We start from the raw sequence: 18,827 nt of genomic DNA, 5'->3' as shown, positions 1-18,827 counted from the left end.
AATTTACAGTTAACAGAGCTCCTTTGCTTATCTCATTTTAGCTCCCTAAAACTTCAGGGAATAAGAAATTGACATAAAGAGGATTTCACCAGTTGGGTGTGGTGGCACATAATTGTAATTCCAGCATTTGGGAAAGAGACAGGAAGATCTCAGTTTGCAGATAGCCTCAGCTACTTAGTGAGGCCCTTGGCAACTCAGTGAGACCTGGTTTCAAAATAAAGAATAAAATAAAAAGGGCAGGGGGTTTAGCTCGGAGGTCAAATGCCCTGGGTTCCATCCCTAGACCCACAAAAAAAATTAAAAATTAAAAATAAAAATAAAAATAAAGAATAAAAAATAGGGCTGAGAGTGTAGCTCAGAAGTAGAATCCCCTTGGTTCCATCCCCAGTACTTAAAAAAAAAAAAAAAAAAAAAAAGAGGGTTTCACCAGACCTCATTCATTCAGAATATATACCCGGTACACAGCACACAATAAAAACAGATTGGATTGGTGTAACACCATGCTAGGTCTTATACAAACAGGAACCATGCTCTGTTCACTTGCATTGCATCCTAGCAACTAGCACTGTCTAGCTCCCAGACCATATTTGTAAAGGGAATGAGCACTCACCAGTCACTCGGGGCCTTCCATATGCCAGGCTGTGTTTGGTGAAAGAAGACAGAAAGAATAAGACTTGATCTTTTCCCTCACAGGTTCCCAGTCTGCTTACCTTTCCTGAAGTCGTAGAACTCATGCACAGTAGAACCAGATTTTCTAAAGCTGAACCCTCTCCTCTATTAATAAAAGATTTATTCCACACAGAGACTGCCTTTCTAAAACCAGTGTAGGCCTGGGGCTGTAGCTTAGTGATGGAGTGCTTTCCTAACGTGGACAAGGGCCTGGGTTTGATTCCCAGCTCGGAGGCTGGTTGAGGGGGGAGCCTTAAAACCAATGGTGGTAAGGAGTAAGTACACCCCACCAGACAGCAGATTCTATGACTGATCCAGCTCTGTTTCTAGTGCTTCCACAGACAGAGCCTGGCACCTGCAGGCCTTGGGGAGAATATAAGAAATAGAGGAGACCATAATATAACCCCCGTGTTTTTCTTTTTCCAGGCTAGCAAGAGAGGAGGCCTGGACCTTTGTTCTCACTGAGCCGGGCCTTCTCTGAGAAGAGTTGACCCTCCTGCACTGCCCACGCCCCACTGTCAATGGGTGAGAAGGAGGAGGAGGAGGATGCTGAGGAGGCCTGGCTGCAGCTGCGGCCTGTGGAGCCCCTGCCCTCCCAGTGCTGTGGCAGCGGCTGCTCCCCATGTGTGTTTGACCTCTATCTCCGAGACCTGGCCAGGTGGGAGGCGGCCCGAGCCAGCAAGAACAAGAGCCTGCTGAGTGGGCAGCAGTCACAGGTAGGGAGGCTGCTCCTCAGACCGGAGGGCCTGGTGGCCTCGCCCCCACCTAGCGCACCTGCTCTGGGGAGCTTCCCTCACTGGACGGCAGAAGAGAAGAGTGTGCACAGAGGAAATAGACAGATTTAGGGTCAATGTCCAGGCCTGGAACAAATTTATTAGCAGCGGTGTTGTTTTAGGCACAGTTCCTTAATCTTCCTAAGCCTTAGTTGTTCATCAGTATAATGGAGCTGGACATTCGTGATGTTTAGCACAGATCCTGACATTTATTTCACTTAACAAGCATTTGTTGAGTACGTATTATATACCAGGCCTTATGCATCACTGAGGATTTCAGAGTAAACAAGACAGAAACCGCCCTTGTCCCCATGGAACAAATGAGCATATAGTATATACTAAATAAATAGCATATAGTATATACTAGGTAAACAGGTAAACAATTGCTTCTTCTCTGGCCTTTACTGAGTTTTATAAGAACATTATTTTTTTCTTAAATTTTGTATTAATACACACATATTTTTTGGTACTGGGGATTTAACCCAGGGGTGTTCTACCTCTGAGCTACACCCCCAGCTCTTTTTATTTTAAGCAAGGTCTAAGTTGCTGAGGGCCTCACCAAGTATGAGAGTACTTTACATGGAGTTTACCCTGCTCTTATACCTTCCATGGCTCCCTTAGCCACAGGGTCAAGTGCAGGCTCCTTAGCCTACACTCAAAGGCTCAGTGGATGACCCTCAGCCTCAGTGTAACTCCCATGCATCAGATGTCAGACTCTTCTCCCTCCTCCCAGGTATATCTGCTGCCTCTGACCTCTGAGTCTGAGCTGTGGCCTCTATCCAGAACACTTGCCTCCTAAAATTGAGACCTGCTCACCCTACCAACTTCCAGATTTGCGGATTTGAGAAGTTGAGGGGACCTTCATGGTGATCCAGTACCTTTGTATTACCTATTCGAAGAACAAGGCCTGAGTAGTTTTGGCTTACAAGTCCAAAGTCACACACTGTAAGCAGGGACTCAAACTCATGTCTTTGTTTATTCTACCTCCGAGCTAGCCTCCAGCCCTTTTTGTTTTTTTATTTTGAAACAAGGTCTTGCGTAGTTGCTAAGGCTGGCCTCTAACCTGCAATCCTCCTGTCTCAACCTTCCAAGTACTGGGATTATAGGCATGCACCATTACACCTAACTTCAAATTCATGTCTTCCAGGTCTCAGCCCGCTACCTTTACAATTCTACCCTTACTCCTCCAGGAAGCCTTCCCAGAAAGCTATAACTCCCAGAGCTCCCTCATCTGAAAAATGGCGCACATCTGATTCACCAAGACAGCTGTCCTTGGGGAAAGGGGAAGGTGCTCGTGTATCTCTTAGCCCAGCCTCTAGCTGCCAGGTCTTTCCTGTTGCAGAGCTGCTCGTCCCAGCTGAACCCAGAGACCTTCCTGGCCTTCCGTATCAGTGCCATGGACAAGCTCACAAAGGACACCTACCACGTCCGCTTTGCACTTCCTGGGAGCAGCCGGCTCGGTCTGCAGCCCGGGCAACACCTCGTCCTCCGGTACACCTGGGCAGCGGGAGAGCCGGAACCTCGCGGCCTGCTTTGCGTTTACTAGTCGGGTGGCCCGGGGCAGCTCACTCGGCTTCCCTTAATCCTCCATCTGTCATCTTTGGGATAGACATAGTAATACATGACTCAGAGGGTTCTTGGGATGGACCTAAAGGATGCATTTTCATGATAAACAGTAACATGAGCACGTTAATAGCATTTATTATCCAAGGCACAGTTCTGTGCACTTACATGTGTGAACTCGTTTAACCTTCACATTGTCCTGTGTGGGAAGTAGTGTCATTATCCCCAGAAGACATGAGAGTCAGAGAGGTTCAGGAACTTGCCCAAGGTCACACAGTTAAGAAATGTTAAAGCCAGGATTTAAAAGCAGGCAGTCTGGCTCTAAAGCTCGAGCTTTTAACCTAATGTAATCAGCACCAGTTGACAGAAGGGGCACTGTCACTGAAAATAAGGAACTTGCCCAATATCACAGAGCTAAGAAGTCACGGGCTTGGGGTTCAACCGCAGCCAGCCTGGCTCCTGAGTTAGACTTTTAGCCTCTCCTCTGAGCTTCCTCCCAGCCTGCTTTGTGCTCGACCCCCATCCTGATCGCTACCCAGAACCTTTCCAGGGACAGGGACCCGAGGAATGTTCAGGGAGAGGCGGCTGCCAGGCAGTCAGCTCTATGGGTTTGAGGCTCTGAGCCTGAGCTGCAGACATGGGTTCGGGAATTATCAGCACACACCTGCATGGCATTAGGGAGCATGAGTGTGTGCAAAGAGGAAAGTACACTGATCAGAACCCTGAAAACACTGGAATTTGGGAATTAGCAAGAGGACTAGGAGCCAGCAAAGGAGGCGGAAGGTGTAGTCAGAGGATAAGGTGGGAACCAGGAGAGAACAGGGTATTGCTGGTCAGACTGCCTGTTGCCTCACCCCGGCCCCCTGGTGTTTGAAGTTCACTGTTGCAGGGGCAGGAGGAGCCACAGGCAGGGCCTTAGTGCTCTTTGCATCTGAGCTCTCCTTTCCTCGTTTGCTTCATAAGCACTTATTAAATGCTTCTGTTCAGCTCACCGATTTTGAGCCATTGAGCCAGGGCCTTTGAGCATCACACAGCTCAGAGAAGAACATGTAACGCCCAGTGGGCCTTGAGAAAGGAGTGGTGGGTGCCGCGGTAAGCTCTGAGGAGTGCGTGGGTGCCGCGGTTAGCTCCGAGGAGTGGTGGTGAGGTTCAAGTCAGAGTTTCCGCTGGATTCTAGCTTGCAAGTGATTTTCCTTCTGTAAACACTGGATTCTACACTTGGGTGTTTGGATGGAATGAAATACAGCATATCACGTGCTTGGTGCATAGTAGGCATTTAACACAGCATGGTTATTATTATTGCTTTTGTGTGTGTGCTAGAGGTGAACCCAGGGGCGTTCTACCTCTGAGCTATTCCCCCAGCCCTATTTTATTTTTTATTTTGAAACAGGGACTTACAGAGTTACTGAGGGACCTAGCTAAGTTGCTGAGGCTGGCCTCAAACCTGCAATCCCCCTGTCTCAAACTCCCAAGTACTGGGATTAAGCCACCATGCCTGGCTTTACTATTACTGAGGACTGATATCCTGACCCTGTTGTTGATAACATCGTAGAGAGGATCTGTGTAGGGACAGGGCTTTGGATTGGTGCCTCCTTGAGATCTCCCAGTTTTGATGCTCCTGGCACGTGAAAGTGTTTCATAAAGCTTAGCAGTTGCTTTTGTCTTTATGACTCCGTGGCCGAGAAGAGGTGAGGAAAAACCACAGCAGTGTCCTCAAAGCTGCTCATGTTGTCAGTGCGCTTCCGGAGCTCCCTCCCATCTGTAATTCCAGTGGCACCCCACAACCAAGATGTAGACGGCTGTCCCATCTCCATTTGCAGAGGGGCAGCTGGGAAGCGAAGTGACCTGCCTGGGTCTCACGCCATCCTCTGGCAGTGGGTGAGCTCAGTGCTCTTTCTTCTGCTGTACCTTGCCTGCCCCTCACTGAGACCTCTGGGGGTGACTGGACTCCACCTCCACTTTCACCAGCCCTGCAGAGGAGGTGCCTGACAAGGGTTTGTTGAATGACTGGCTCACCACCTGATTGTGTGCTCCTCCTCCTCAGAGGGATGGTAGATGGCCTGGAAGTTCAGAGAGCCTATACGCCCATCAGCCCTGCCAACGCAGAAGGATACTTTGAAGTTTTAATCAAGGTGAGTTGGCTCCTGGAGGGTGCTCTGTGATGCCGTGGACTGCTGCCTCCTTCTGCGGTTGGCTTGGCATGGTGCGGACTCCATCCACGGTGCGCATGGGAGGGGGCCGACTTGCAGGAGCAGCCGGGCCAGGTAAAGTGGCTTTCTCCCCCCTCCTTCCCTGGGGAGGGGGCTGCTAGATCACCAACAGGGCATATTCCCTGGAGATTTGGGGGAACGTGCTCCTTCTCACTTTCACCCATGAGTGGAGAGTGGAAAGGAACCAAGCTCCTGTGCCTGCTGTGTGCTGGGCGCTGGTTCAAAGATGAGTCAGACACAGATCCTGCCCTCAGGGGACCCACTGGGGCAGGTGTGGTAGATGCCCCGAGTGGAGACGCAGCCCAACTTGGGCAGCAGGTGTGCAGGGAAGGTAGGAGGCTTCCTGGACAAAGCTGGGTGTCTGGGAGTGAAGAAGGAGGAAGAATGCAGGAAGGAGGCTCTGCATGCTGGGAAGAGCATAGACAGTAGCAAGAGTGTGATGCGGAGAAGGAGCATCCCTCCTGGAACAGAAGGGGCGTGCGAAGCGGGCACGGAGTGGAGGGAGTTCCACCGGGCGGAACACAGAGGAGCCTGTGGACGGAACTAACCTGACATCAGTGTGGGGGAGGTGGAGCGATGTTTGAGATGGGCCTCCAAGGAGTACGAAGGTGGTGGTAGGGAATGGCATTCGAAACCAGAGGTAGGGTGGAGAGGCACAGGACAGGTGTTCTGGGAACTCCCCTGCCCACGGGCAGGAGAGGGTGCCGTGGGACAGCCGGGGTGGGTGGAGGAGTTGACAGAGATGAGACAGACAAACCGGGTTGGAAACCAAACACCCAAGAGACCTAAGGAGTAGATGACAAACATATAAGTAGTCACAGAGGTCTAATTCTGTGGGGAAACTGAGCAGGCCCAAGTACACAAAACTGCTCATACTGTTACATCTTTGACTTACAGAAAGAGCAGTCAGGCTCACATGGGCCAACTCAAGTCTAGACCCTCATTCCCAGACCGCCTCCCAGGGAGCACCAGTGTTGAAGAACAGCATTCACAGCCCAGGCTCCCTTCTTAGACACACATTATTTTTCCCGATTTCATCGAAAACAACCTGAGGCCCAGGATGATGCAAAGTCCACAGCTAGTGAGAGGCTTCGCAGAGCCGGGCGGGGTGGCGCACACCTGTAATCCCAGTACTGGGGAGGCTGAGACGGGAGGATCGCAGGTTCGTGGCCAGGCTCGGCAACTTAGAAAGGAACCTCTACAACTTAGTGAGACCCTATTTCAAAATTTAAAAAATAATAAGATAGGGCTGGGGGCATAGCTCAGAGGCAGAGTGCCCCTGGGTTCAATCCCCAGTACCACAAACAACAAAGAAGTATCCTGGGCTAGGCATAGTGGCACACACCTGCAATCACAGTACTTTGGATGCTGAGATAGGAAGATCATAAATTCAAGTCCAGCCTCAGCAATTTCAAATAAAAAAATAAAAAGGGCTGGGGGTGTAGCTCAGAGCCCCCTGGGTTCAACTGGCAGTATCAAAAAGGGGGGGAAAAAAGAAAAAGAGCTGTGGGCGGGTGGGCCCTGGCCCCTGACTCCTGACCCTAGTGCAGTCTCCGCTTCCACCTCCCTCGCCTGCCTTCAGAGCCCGAATGTTTATTTCCTCACACATAAGCCTGGATGGGATCCCTTCTGCGCGCTGATGTTTGTCTGGGAGATTCCGCAAATCCTCTCCAAATGGCCCGCTTCCCCGCGCTGCTTGTCTGGGTGTGTTTCTGTCGAGAGGATAAGCCTGGAGACAGTTCTCCAGAGCAGCTGGATCCCTCCCAGCTGTAGGGCTGATTTTCTCCTTCGTTTGCCGGAAAGCCTCTCTTTCGAGAGGCACCTCATTATCCCTAAGCCGCTGGCTAGGAAGAGCCAGAAATGTCTTTGCAAATTGGGAAGGCATGGGGCTTGCCAGTTTGCCTCCCTGTGCAGAAAGGAGGGAGGCTCCGCTTCTCAGGCACCTGCTGGGCTCCCGGCACTGCTTCTGACTCTTTGTTCTCCTTGTCTTGATTCATCCTTACAACCACGAATAAATCACATCATCCCCATTTTACAGATGGAGAAACTGGAGCTCAAAGGCCCCTCAGGCAATATGATCCCAAGTAGAAGGACGGAAGTCCAGTGTCAGTTCTGTTTCACAAGTGTGCGTGGAGCAGTCACTCCATGACAGTATGGGGGACCCAGAGGAATCTTCTCTTCCCCTTGGTGCTGTCTGTGCCAAAGGGCCCCTCAGGCCACAGCTGGGGTTGTACCTCCCCGGACTGTGGCCAAAAACCAAAGCATGCTCTGAGACAGCCCCCATCGGGACAGGAACACAGCCCTTCTGGGGCTGTGGCTGAGGAGTAGAGCTCTTGCCTGATATGTGCAAACCCTGGGCTCATCCCCAGCACGGCAAAGACAAAAGTTCCTCCCAGACCTCTTCCAGGTGAACCAGGATTTCCCTTGCCTTATGCACATGGCACCCATGGAAGTTGTGGTATTGGAGGTGGCTATGAGTGATCGAAGCCCAGTCCCTCCTTCAAGCCTGACTGTCTTCTCCTAGCACTTTCTCCTTCTCAGGGGGAAGTCTCTATCTTGTGTATGTCTAAGATGCAGGTCTCTCCTAGGTTGTGAGCTCTTGGGGGGGGGTGTCTGAATCTTGATTGAGTCACTCATTTATTCATTTAGATGTTTATTAAGTCCTTCCATGGTTCAGACACTGGTGGTCTTCACTAAGCTTCAAGTCTGACTGGACCCTTGCAGAGCCAACATGGTTCCTGGTACAAAGTGGACAGCAACTTTAGTGTAGACTGTCCATTCCGTGCAGGAGTCCCTTCCTCAACCTCATTTTCCCATCTAGCCGGGTGCTGCAGGATTATGCAGAGATTGCAAATGGAGGGCTACAAACTAGATCCAGCTCAGAAATGTATCTGCATAATGGGGTCTTCTTTCTTTCTTTCTTTCTTTCTTTCTTTCTTTCTTTCTTTCTTTCTTTTCTTCTTTCTTTCTTTCTTTCTTTCTTTCTTTCTTTCTTTCTTTCTTTCTTTTTTCTAGCACTGTAGATTGAACCTAGGGGCATTCTACCTCCTAGCTATATCCCCAACTCTATTTTTTTCTGTGTGTGTGTGAGTCTGGGGATGGAACCCAGGGGCATTCAACCTCCAGGCTACACCTCCTGCCCTATTTTTATTCTTTATTTTGAAACTGGGTCTCACTGGGTTGCAGAGGGCCTCACTAAGTAGCTGAGGCTGTCCGCGAACCGTGATCCTCCGATCTCAGCTTCCCGAATGCTGGGATTACAAGTGTGCACCACCACGCCCGGCTCCCAGTCCTATTTTTTATTCCTTATTTTGAAACAGTTCTACCAAGTAGCTGAGACTGGCTGTGAACCTGGGACCCTCCTTGTCTCAGCCTCCCAAGTACTAGGATTACAAGTGTGCGCTACCATGCCAGGCTGCACAGTGTCTTAAAATTGTGAATCAATTGCTGACATTTAGAAATAGACTTTGACTGGACATGGTAGCACATGCTTATAATCCCAGTACTTGGGAGGCTGAGATAAGAGGTTCATAGCCAGCCTTAGCAACTTAGCAGGGAGCCTCCACAACTTAATGAGACCCTGTTTCAAAAATAAAACAATAAAATAGGGCTGGGAGTATAGTTTAAGAGATAGAATGCCCCTGGGTCCCATTCTTGGTACAAAGAGAAAGAACTAGAGGGAGAGAGGGAGAGAGAGAGAGTCTGATTGACTTTAAAACACGGATTTTCAGCCGGGCATGGTGGCTTACGCTTATTGTTCCAGCATTTGAGAGGCTGAGACAGGAGGATCACAGATTCATAGCCAGCCTCAGCTACTTAGTGAGGTCCTTTGCAACTCAGTGAGACCCTGTTTCAAAATAGAGAATAAAAAATAGGGGTAGGGTGTAGCTCAGAGGTAGAATGCCCTGGGTCTAATCTCTAGACACCACAAAAAAAATAATAAAAACAAAAAAGTACACACACACAAAAAAAACATGGATTTTCCATCTCAGGTGACCTGGTAGGCTTGGCCCCACTGACTGTGGATCCGGACTTGCCAAGTGGTTTCCCCTTCAGAAGGATCACTTCCCCAGCAGTTTATCACAGTCCTCTGCGCTCTCTATTGTCCCCCTGACACTGAGACTATTAATTACCATTAGTTGTCAGCTGGTTCTTTCCCTGGTTATGTAATCTGCATGGTGCCTGTGGGCATTTGGGTCTGAGATCTCTGGTGAAATCTATGGTCCCAGCCTTGCCATCTACCTTGTGTGCAAGCTTCTGGGCCTCATCTGAAAATTGGGGATGGAAGTACCAGCCTGCAGGATGTAGAGGAGACAACAGGTATAAAGCGCTCGGCCTGGGGGAGGAGCACCACAGTAACGACTGCGGTGGCATGTGGGCAGCATGTGCGGGTCCCCCTGAGTTTTCCCTGCCTTTGCTTCCAGTGCTACCAGAGCGGGCTGATGTCCCGGTATGTCGAGTCCTGGAGAGCAGGAGACACAGCCTTCTGGCGAGGACCTTTCGGAGGTTTCTTCTATAAACCAAATAAGGTCAGTGGCAGTACCCTAAGTCTTTAAGAGATACCCTCTAGCTTAGCTTCCGGGCTGTGATTCTCATGTTTCAGACCACAGAATCTCACTGTGCCATTGTTCATGAGCTTAAATGCCATCCCAAGAACCTCCTTGGGGTTGAACAAAAGAGAGGGGATGGAACAGACACTAATAAAGGGAACCACCTGCCATGCCCTAGGACTGTCCATGGCTGCCCATTGCTTAGGAAACCAGACTCGTGCTTGGCGTTTAGGACTCTGTACCATTTGAACCTCAGACACTGTTGTGAGACTGACTCTGGCTGGGGCCCTCCTGGGAGCCCACTGCCTCCGGGCCTCATCCTCAAGTCATGCTCCGATCCTTCCCTGTCTTTCCCAGCAAGAGTCAGTCACTTCTCTTCACTTGGTACGTGTCTGGAGAGCAGTTTGTTAGTGTGTACTAAGAGCCTTAAGAATCTTTAAGTCCTTTAACCCAGTAATTCCACTTCTGGAAGTCTGTTACGTGGAAGGAGTCCAAAATGCTAACTCTTTTGCACATGTTCATGCCATCTTTATTTGTAATAGCAAAAAATCAGAGACCACTGAGCCGGGCGTGGTGGTGCACATTTGTAATCCCAGCATTTGGGAGGCTGAGACAGGAGGATCCAGGTAATAGTGCTGGGGGTGGGGTGTAGCTCGGAGGTAGAATGCCCAGTATCGCAAAAAAAAAAAAAAAAAAAACCAAAACAAACAAGCAAACAAACAACCTCAGAGACCACTGAATATCTAACAACAGGAGAACAGTTGGGCGAGCTGGGTTACAGGTACTTGGTAGAATATTATCCTGGATTTAAAAATTATGTTTATAAATGACATGGTTATGCTATAAGATCAAGTGACAAACACTAGGTGCAAAAGTGAATATACAGTAGGTTGGGAAACTAACTTAAAATACACAGAAAAACGATGAAAACACAGCGAAGTGTTAGTGGGTCTGGGTGGTGGAATTCTGGGTGATTTATATTTTCTTCATTCATTATACTTTCCACATTATCTCCAATGAACACCCATTACCTTTATAATTAGGAAAGCAAAGCAAAATGAAAACAAATGGAAAAGAATGAATCATGCTTGCCTCGCTATTCTTGTTTAATTTAAAAATAGCATGTATTGGTTTTTCTTCCTTATTATAAATGCAGTACCTGTTCATTACGAAAAATAGAGCAGATAAAAGGAGACAAAAAAGAGAATACAAAACATACCTGCAGGTCATTTCCCTAGACACACAGTCTTACTACCTTGGTGTGTATTTTTTCCACATCCTCTTCCATGCATGGGTATGTATACGAACACATGCACGCACACGCGAGCACACACATACATGTGTGTAATACTGTCAGGGCTGGCGGTTAGTTCAGTGGTGTAGCACTTGCCTAGCATCGCATCCCTCAGCATTGCAAAATAACAACAGTAGTAACTACCAAACGCATCTGGGCACCTCCTCTGTGCAGGCCCACTCTGTGGTAGTGTTCGGTGTTCAGGACATCGTTCAGCACTTCACACATAGGTGACACACGTATACATCAGTGCTCTTCTACCGTGTTCTAGTACTAACTGCTCAGTCCTGCTCTTCAGCTGAGTGTGCCTGTGTCCCCTAGACCCTTGGGAGCAGGCCATGGTCATGGGGATTGTTCCTGTTTCCTTCTGGTCTAGGGTGGTCATCAAATGAGAATTGCCTTGACCACCTTTCCTGAAAAGAGCCTTCCATTCCTTGTAGCTGTCCATTGCACCCACAGAACACTCAGAAGCCCTTCTTTTCTTTTTTCTTTTTCTTTCTTTATTTTTTTGGTGTGTGCATATGTGTGGTACTAGGGATTGAACCCAGTGGCATTCTAACTCCAAGCTATACCCCCTGCCCTTTTATTTTTTGTTTGAAACAGGGTCTTGCTAGGTTACTAAAAGTCTCGCTAAGTTGCTGCAGCTGGACTTGAACCTGTGATCCTTCTGTTTTAGCCTCCCAAGTAATGGGCTCACAGGTGTGCTGCCATGCCCACCTCCTGCTGCTACTACTTCTTCTTTGCAGTTCTACAGTGCAGAGGGTGAAACCTAGGTCCTTGGGCATGTTAGGCAAATGCTCTGCCACTGAGCTACACCCCCAGCCCTATCCTCTGTGTTTTCTATCTAGGAGCATTAACTGCTGTAATCCAAAACACCTGATGACCACAATGTAGCAGAAGGAAGATTTGTTTGCTCACAGTTCTTGAGATTTCAGGGGTTTAGTCCATATTAGGCCAGATGACCTCTGCGGAGCTCAGGGCATAGTGCAGGGAGCAGAGAGAGCAAGAGAGCAAGTGCTCTGCTCTTGCGTCATGGAGACTGGAGGCCAGAGAGAGCAAGCAAGGAGAGAAGGGCTACTTAGTCCCCAGGGACCCCTCCTCAGCAACTTTGCCCCGCCTCCAACATGTCTGCCTTTCCTGCACTAGGTCTGCAGGGATATTCTAAATCCAAACCATAATAGAAGGTATAGGGCCGACATTCATCTTAGCCACTGAAGCTTCCACTGGGGCTTGGCTTTGCTCCCACATGGATGTCGGGTGCTCCTGCCCCTTGCCATCCTGCTTTACTGCTCTACGGTTGTCTCCATTACAGACAAGTGTTCAGCCCGAGGACTGACACTCAAGCATCTTGCTGTGAGTTCATGCAGCAGACAAACCCAAGTCTCCACCGAGGCCCAGACCCTGCTGGACTTTCAGGACCCAGAGATGGATATTGAGGCCTCTGGGCCAGGTGTGGTGGTGCAAATTTGTAATCCCAGCATTCGGGTGGCGGAGACTAGAGGATCACGGTTCGCAGACATCCTCAGCTACTTAGTGAGGCCCTTTGCAACTCAATGAGACCCTGTTTCAAAAATAAAAAGACTAGAGCTGGGCGTGGTGGCGCATGCTTGCAATCCCAGCATTCGGGAGGCTGAGACCATAGGATCGCGGTTCGCGGACAGCCTCAGCTACTTAGTGAGGCCCTTTACAACTCAGTGAGACCTGGTTTCAAAATAAAGAATAAAAAATAGGGCTGGGGTTGTAGCTCAGAGGTACAACACCCCTGGCTTCCATCCCCAGTACCACACACACACACACAAAAAAAAAAAAAAAAAAAAAAAAGATGAGGCCTTTGTCCTCCAGACCCTCTCTGTGCCTGGTGCAAGGAAGCTTCCTGAGCAGAGAAGGGAGAAAGGAAGAGAGAGGCAGGCCAAAGCTCTGGAGGCCAGAGGTATGGGAACACAGGACAGCACCAGGTGGCTCTGCAGGAGGGAGTCTGGAACTTACCAAGGGAATGAAGCTAATTGGATCTGCACCAGGTACTTTTATATCATCTCATTTAATTCTCACAATTCCAAGATAGGCACTATTATAAGGAAGTGATTTTTTTTTTTATGTGTATGTGATACTGGGGATTGAACCCAGGGTTGTTCATCCTACCCAGGTCTGACTAAGTTGCTGAGGCTGGCCTTGAACTTGCAATCCTCCTGCGTTAACCTTCTGAGTACTTGTGATTACAGGCATGTACCACTCACTATACACAGCTTAATTTTCCTTTTTATTTTCTTTTTTTCTTTTCTTTCTTTCTTTATTTATTTATTCTTCTTGGTACTAGGACTTGAACCCAAAGGTATTCTTCTTCTAAGCTAAACCCCAAGCCCTTTTTATTTTTTGTTTTGAAACAGGGTCTTGCCAGGTTGCTGAGAGCCTCCCTGAGTTGCTGAGGCTGGTCTCAAACCTGGGGTCCTATGTTTCAGCCTCCCAAGTACTTATTTTTTTTTTTACTAGTGAGGAAACAAGGCCCAGATTGGTGAAAGAGCTTGTCCAGATCATGTAGTTAGGGATTTATATACAGAGGCCAAATCTCCAGAACGAGGGAGATGAATACCTTTCTCTGTGGGTCGGGCACTAGCCTTTAAGGCACTGACCTTAATATGGCTTGTCATCTTTAAGAGGTTAAGAGCTAGGAAATGGGTTTAGTGAGGAAAAATTAATGGTACTAGGCCTCTTGGGCAGGAATTCACCTTTATTTCATGACACTTTTGAGCCAGCCGGTTCAGAGCAGCCCAGGCTGGGGTCCTGAGATCTCTGCCCATGATCAGAAAAAGCAGCCCAGAGGGCAGGGCTAAGATGAGGTGGGAGTGGGCGAGGGTTTGGTGGAACAGGTTTAGCTCAGCTTGAGGTGGGAAGACCTCCCTGGTGAGGGCAGTTGGCCGTGACGGAGCAAGCTGTCTTGGGGATAGTGAGTTCCACGATAGCAGAAGCATGTAAACAGAGTCCCTGTGGGGATGTGTTAGAAGGCAGGCAAGTGCCTTTCAGGTTGGGCTGTACCGCGATACTCTCTTTCAGCCTCTAGATTCCATAGTCTGTGTCATGCAGGCTCATGTGCCTTTCACAAGCCAGGATGGCTTCCTGGAGGAGGTAGACAGGGGCACAGATGGTGGGGCATCCAGCTCAAACAAGCCCAAGAAGAACCCCTGATCTACCTGTCCTGCCCATTCTACTTCCTAGTATGGTGAGCTCCTCATGCTGGCTGCAGGCACAGGCCTGGCGCCCATGGTGCCCATCCTGCAGAGCATCACAGACAACGCGGAGGATGAGACCTTTGTCACCCTGGTCTGCTGCTTCAAGACCTTTGATGGCATCTACCTGAAAACCTTCCTCCAGGAGCAGGCCCGTTTCTGGAATGTCCGCACCTTCTTTGTCCTCAGCCAGGTGAGCCAGGGGAGTGACTTCCTTTCCTGCAGTCCCCTTGCACCCACACCAAGGGCCAGCTGTGGCCTCTTTGCCCCATGCCATCTGATTGATCCCGGTCAATGGAGGCTCAGGTGCCTGGCCCAGGAGGCAGTTGTCACCATACAGAGGAGAAACAGCTCTGATAGGCGAGCCCCGGCATGCCGTGCTGTAGACGGGTAAGCAGGACTGAGCCTAGGGCTGGCTTGTCCCTCAGCTCCAGCTCTGCCCTCACCCTTCACTGCCTCCTGCCTGCCCTGCAGCACCATCAGCTGTGTGGCCTGGGGCTGGCTGTGGACTCAGAGGGAGGCCACGGCCCGTCCGGTTCCTTGAGGCTCTCTACTCAGTGTGTAGTGTGTTTGATGTTGGGCACAGAGTGGGGACTCTCAACAACCAATGGCTCAAACTGGCTCCAAGCCCACCACACTTAGTAGGGTCCCCATCACCTCCGTGTGTCACCTCCATGCGAGGACAGCTGCCATCAGCCTCGCCAAGCTGCAAGTTCTCCAGCCGGAAGCCACTCTACCCCGACCCCTCTGGCTCCCATCCCTTCATCCACACGGGTGAGCTTCCTGACCTCGCACCTGGTCAAAGCGCAGGGCCATCTTTGCACCTTACCTCAAGCCAGTCCTCGGCTACCTTGTTCTGCCTTCTTATGGGCTGTCGTCTTACGTTTCCCTCCTGCACCCCTGGTTGCTCAGGGCCAGCCTTCTTGCTCAGTCCTGTCAACACCCCTCTCATCAGCTTTCTCTTTGAGGCAGTTGTAAATAAGCAAGTAACAACTTACCCAGTCCTCAATATTGCGGCTGGACAGGTGAGGGACAGGGTCAGGAAACCAGAGCTCTGGGCTCCCCGGGGGCTTGGAGCCATAGGTCTGACTGTGGTACAGAGCACTCGATGGCGTGTTGTGCTTGGTGGGCATAAGGGACAGCAGGAAGCGCCACGGCAGGGCACTAGCTGGAAGTGAGTTGCGGCCCTAAGGGTGGAGCGAAGGGCAGCCTGGTGTGGGACGTGGGGGGAGGGGCAGGAGGGCACTCCTGGTGGAGTCACCTGACCAGGCCAGCTCCCCTTCCCTGTCTCCAACCACATGCCAGCAGGATGCCAGGACAGGAAGATGGGGCTCACTGCCCCCCACGAGGCGCTCACCTGAACACGGGCACACAGCCCAGGGATGACTGATAAGGGCTTCCCTTCAAGGAGCACTGTGTCAGCACCACTCAAAGCACTTTATGTGTATTAAATCACTGAATGCCCATCAGCCTTACGGGACTGGCACTACCCTCAAGTCCCCTTTTCAGTTGTAGAAACTGAGGGATAGAAAGGTTAAGAATAAAGGCACACAGCGGCCGGGGAAGCCGCATGGGGACCCAAGCTGTCCACTCAGAGGCCATTCTTTTCTCATTCTCCTCGTGCTCAGTGCAAGGTGTGAGAGGACAGGTGGGCTCCCGGAGGGCTTTGTGAGCAGGAGGCTTTCAGCCTAGCCTTGAGGGTTGGATTAAAGTTCACCTTCTACTGAGTGTGCTGGTGCGTGCTTGTAATCCCAGTACTTGGGTGGCTGAGACAGGAGGATCGCAGGTTCAAAGCCAGTTCAGCAACTTAGTAAGGCCCTCTGCAACTTAGTGAGACCCTATTTCCAAATAAAAATAAAATAGAGCTGGGGATGTAGCTCAGAGGTAGAATGCCCTGAGTTCCATCTCCAGACTCCCCCCCCCCACACACACACACACAGCCCTGGGTGGGGCTTGGAGCAGGAGAGTGGCTGACCATCAATGGCAGGGCAGGTGAAGTGGGTCGAGGATGGTGGTTCAGGATGCTCCCTCCTCCCCTGCCTGGGCCCCAGCAAAAGCATCCCCCAGCTTCTCCCGCTTCAGCCACGCCCTGCCAATTTGTCCTTCATCCTGCAGCCCAAGGGCAGATCTGACCCTGCCACTGCCCTGCCTCCAGCCCTTCCCTGGCTCCCATTCCCCTGTGGACAACGTCCAAGCCCAGTGGCCCCATCAACCCCTGTGGCCTCAACTCCTGTCCTGCCCGCCACGCCACACACCGTGTCCTGATGTCACTGCTCTGCTGGGGGCCAGCGTGCTGTGCTTTCCTGGCTGCCAGGCCTGCTCGTGTGCAGTTCCGCCTCCTCCCTTAATACCCCGCCAAAGCGTGGTCCATCCAGAAGCTCTCCCATACCCCAGGGCTGTGCTGATTTCTGCTGTCGTGGCCCACTATCCTTCACACACTCCTACTCCATCATTGTTTCCAGGCTGCCTCCCCACCTGAGCAGCTGCCAGGCCCCACGTCTCAGTGTACAGTGGGGTGGGGTCAGGCTAACCCAGCAGGCTGAGGAAGCAGAGCGAGGCCAGTGGGCCCTGCTGTCCAGGCCCCAGGGCCTCCCAGGAGCCCTGTCCTACCACCCAGCAAGTGCCTGGCACCAAGCGAGTGCTCAGGAAATCCTGTCAGGTGAGTACTGTAGTTCCCTGAGACCTCAAAACAAATGAACACTGAGAACGGCGAGGCTGGGGGGATTCTGGGGAGAATGCCTCCCTTAGGCAGGGCAGGGCAGTGCTGCCAAGAGGCGGCGAGAGGTGGCAAGCTGGCTCTGCCTCCTGTGTGCCCGGGGCGTGGGCCTCCTCCCCGCCCCCTTGCTGCAGGAGGGTGACAGTTCCTGACAGCTGTTGGGAGGGCGATGAGGAAGAGCCTGGCTCCTGGTAGGCTCAGTGAAGGCTGATGTCCCTCTCTGCCTCAGTTTCCACATTTGGCAGAGAAGAGCTAATTGTGTAAATTCCGGGGACACCGTGCCCCCCTGCTCTTTCTCATCTTCACAGGAGAACTCCCCAGAACAGCTTCCCTGGAGTTACCGAGAGAAGACCCGCTTTGGCCGCCTGGGCCAGGACCTGATTGAAGAGCTGGTCGGTCGCTGTCGGAAAAAACCATTTGCATTGGTCTGTGGCTCGCCCGAGTTTACCAAGGACATGGCCAAGTGCTTGCAGCGCACAGGCCTGGCCGAGGACTCCTGCTTCCTCTTCTAGTTCCGGCCTCGCTTCCAAAGCCCAGCCTAGTGCCTGCTGCGGAGACACAGGAAGGATTGCAGGCGAGATTCAGAAATCGTGGTGTCCAGGCCTGGCTCTGCCTGCCACTAACTTGCCAGGTGACCTTGGGCAAATGTCTTCACATCTTGGAACCTCTTTTTCACATCTGTACCATGGAAGCTAGTCATTCCCTCCTGACGTCGCCATGTGGAAGAAGGACAGACTGGGGACTGTGGGAACCCTGAGGATGAGAGCAGCCAGCCTGGAGCCAGGCGGGACTCCTGCAAGGAGGCCGAGTCCAAGCTGAGCTGCAGGATGAGCTGGGAGGAGAAAGCGGGAGAAACTGCCCTGGTTCCTGATTAGAGGGGCCATTCAGGGGTTCCGACTGTGGCCTTAGCACTAGTTGAGATGAGGTACTCTCTACATGTTTAGGGAATGACTCCAGGAGAGGACAAGAGCTCTTTGCAGAAGGACCTTGACTTTTGTACCTACAGTGCCATGAGCCTGGTGTGCCCAAGGTCTTGGGTTCTGTGCTTCCCCACATTTTTAGAGCAAGGTGTTACCCTGGATTACCTCTGTACTGGCTCCCAGCCTTTTCTGCTGTAAATGGCTTTGCTCTCAGTCATCCTTCACTGGCTCTAGAGCCCAGCCCAGAGCCCTTTCTGCAGCAAAAGAGGAGGCATGGCAGGCACACGCCCCTCCCTCCTCCCACAGGCAGCCAGCTCAGCCCGTGCCTTCAGCTCGGTGCCCTGGTGACGGTTGCCATGGAGATCTAAAGATAGAGCAGGAGACCTGGGTCCCTCTCCCAGCTCTGCCCACTGAGTGGCTGCTGATCCAGGTCTACGCAGCCCTCCCCACCCACCCCTCCACCCTGCACAGGGCATGCCCTCTCCAGGGAGTGGTGCCCCGGGCAGCACACTGCAGTTAATGAATTCTGCTCTGCAGCCTGGCTCTGGTGTGCTGCACTAGCGCAGTCTGGTTACAGGCTGCCCCCGAGTTGGAACACTAAGCAATGGAATCTTAGAATTAGAGGGCCATGAAGCCTTGTATTAGGCTTTTGCAGCCAAAGAATTGGAGTCTTTATATGGAACATGAAAGTTCAAGATGCCAGGAAGCCTCCAGTCTAACAGATTGGTGTGAATGGGGAAACCAAGGCCTGATGGGGCTAAATGACTTGCTCAGGGTGAGCCAGTTAATAGCAAAACCAGCACTAGAAGCTTCTTAATCCCAGCTCTGTGCTTGTGGTTTGTGCCAGTGGTTTTCAAACGGGGCTCCACAGGTCACGAGGGTCCTTGCATGGGTGGCAGCAGGGAAGAGAT

At 51.2% G+C, this 18,827-nt stretch overlaps 1 protein-coding gene across 1 annotated transcript; it reads left to right on the top strand.

Annotated features, from left to right (window-relative positions):
• Positions 1–1,190: 1,190 nt before the first annotated feature.
• Positions 1,191–17,508, top strand: CYB5RL (cytochrome b5 reductase like; the record flags this gene model as incomplete). The annotated part of the gene is made up of 6 exons (XM_080692516.1): positions 1,191–1,385; positions 2,785–2,933; positions 5,050–5,137; positions 9,640–9,744; positions 14,270–14,473; positions 17,305–17,508. The coding sequence occupies 6 exons, from the start codon at positions 1,191–1,193 to the stop codon at positions 17,506–17,508; spliced, it is 945 nt and encodes a 314-aa protein (XP_080548642.1).
• Positions 17,509–18,827: the final 1,319 nt, after the last annotated feature.

This window comes from Muscardinus avellanarius (assembly GCF_963383645.1).
Source record: "Muscardinus avellanarius genome assembly, chromosome: 3".
NCBI lineage: Eukaryota > Metazoa > Chordata > Mammalia > Rodentia > Gliridae > Muscardinus > Muscardinus avellanarius.
The sequence above is the reverse complement of the archived record's forward strand: the minus strand, read 5'-3'. Positions and strand labels throughout refer to the sequence as shown.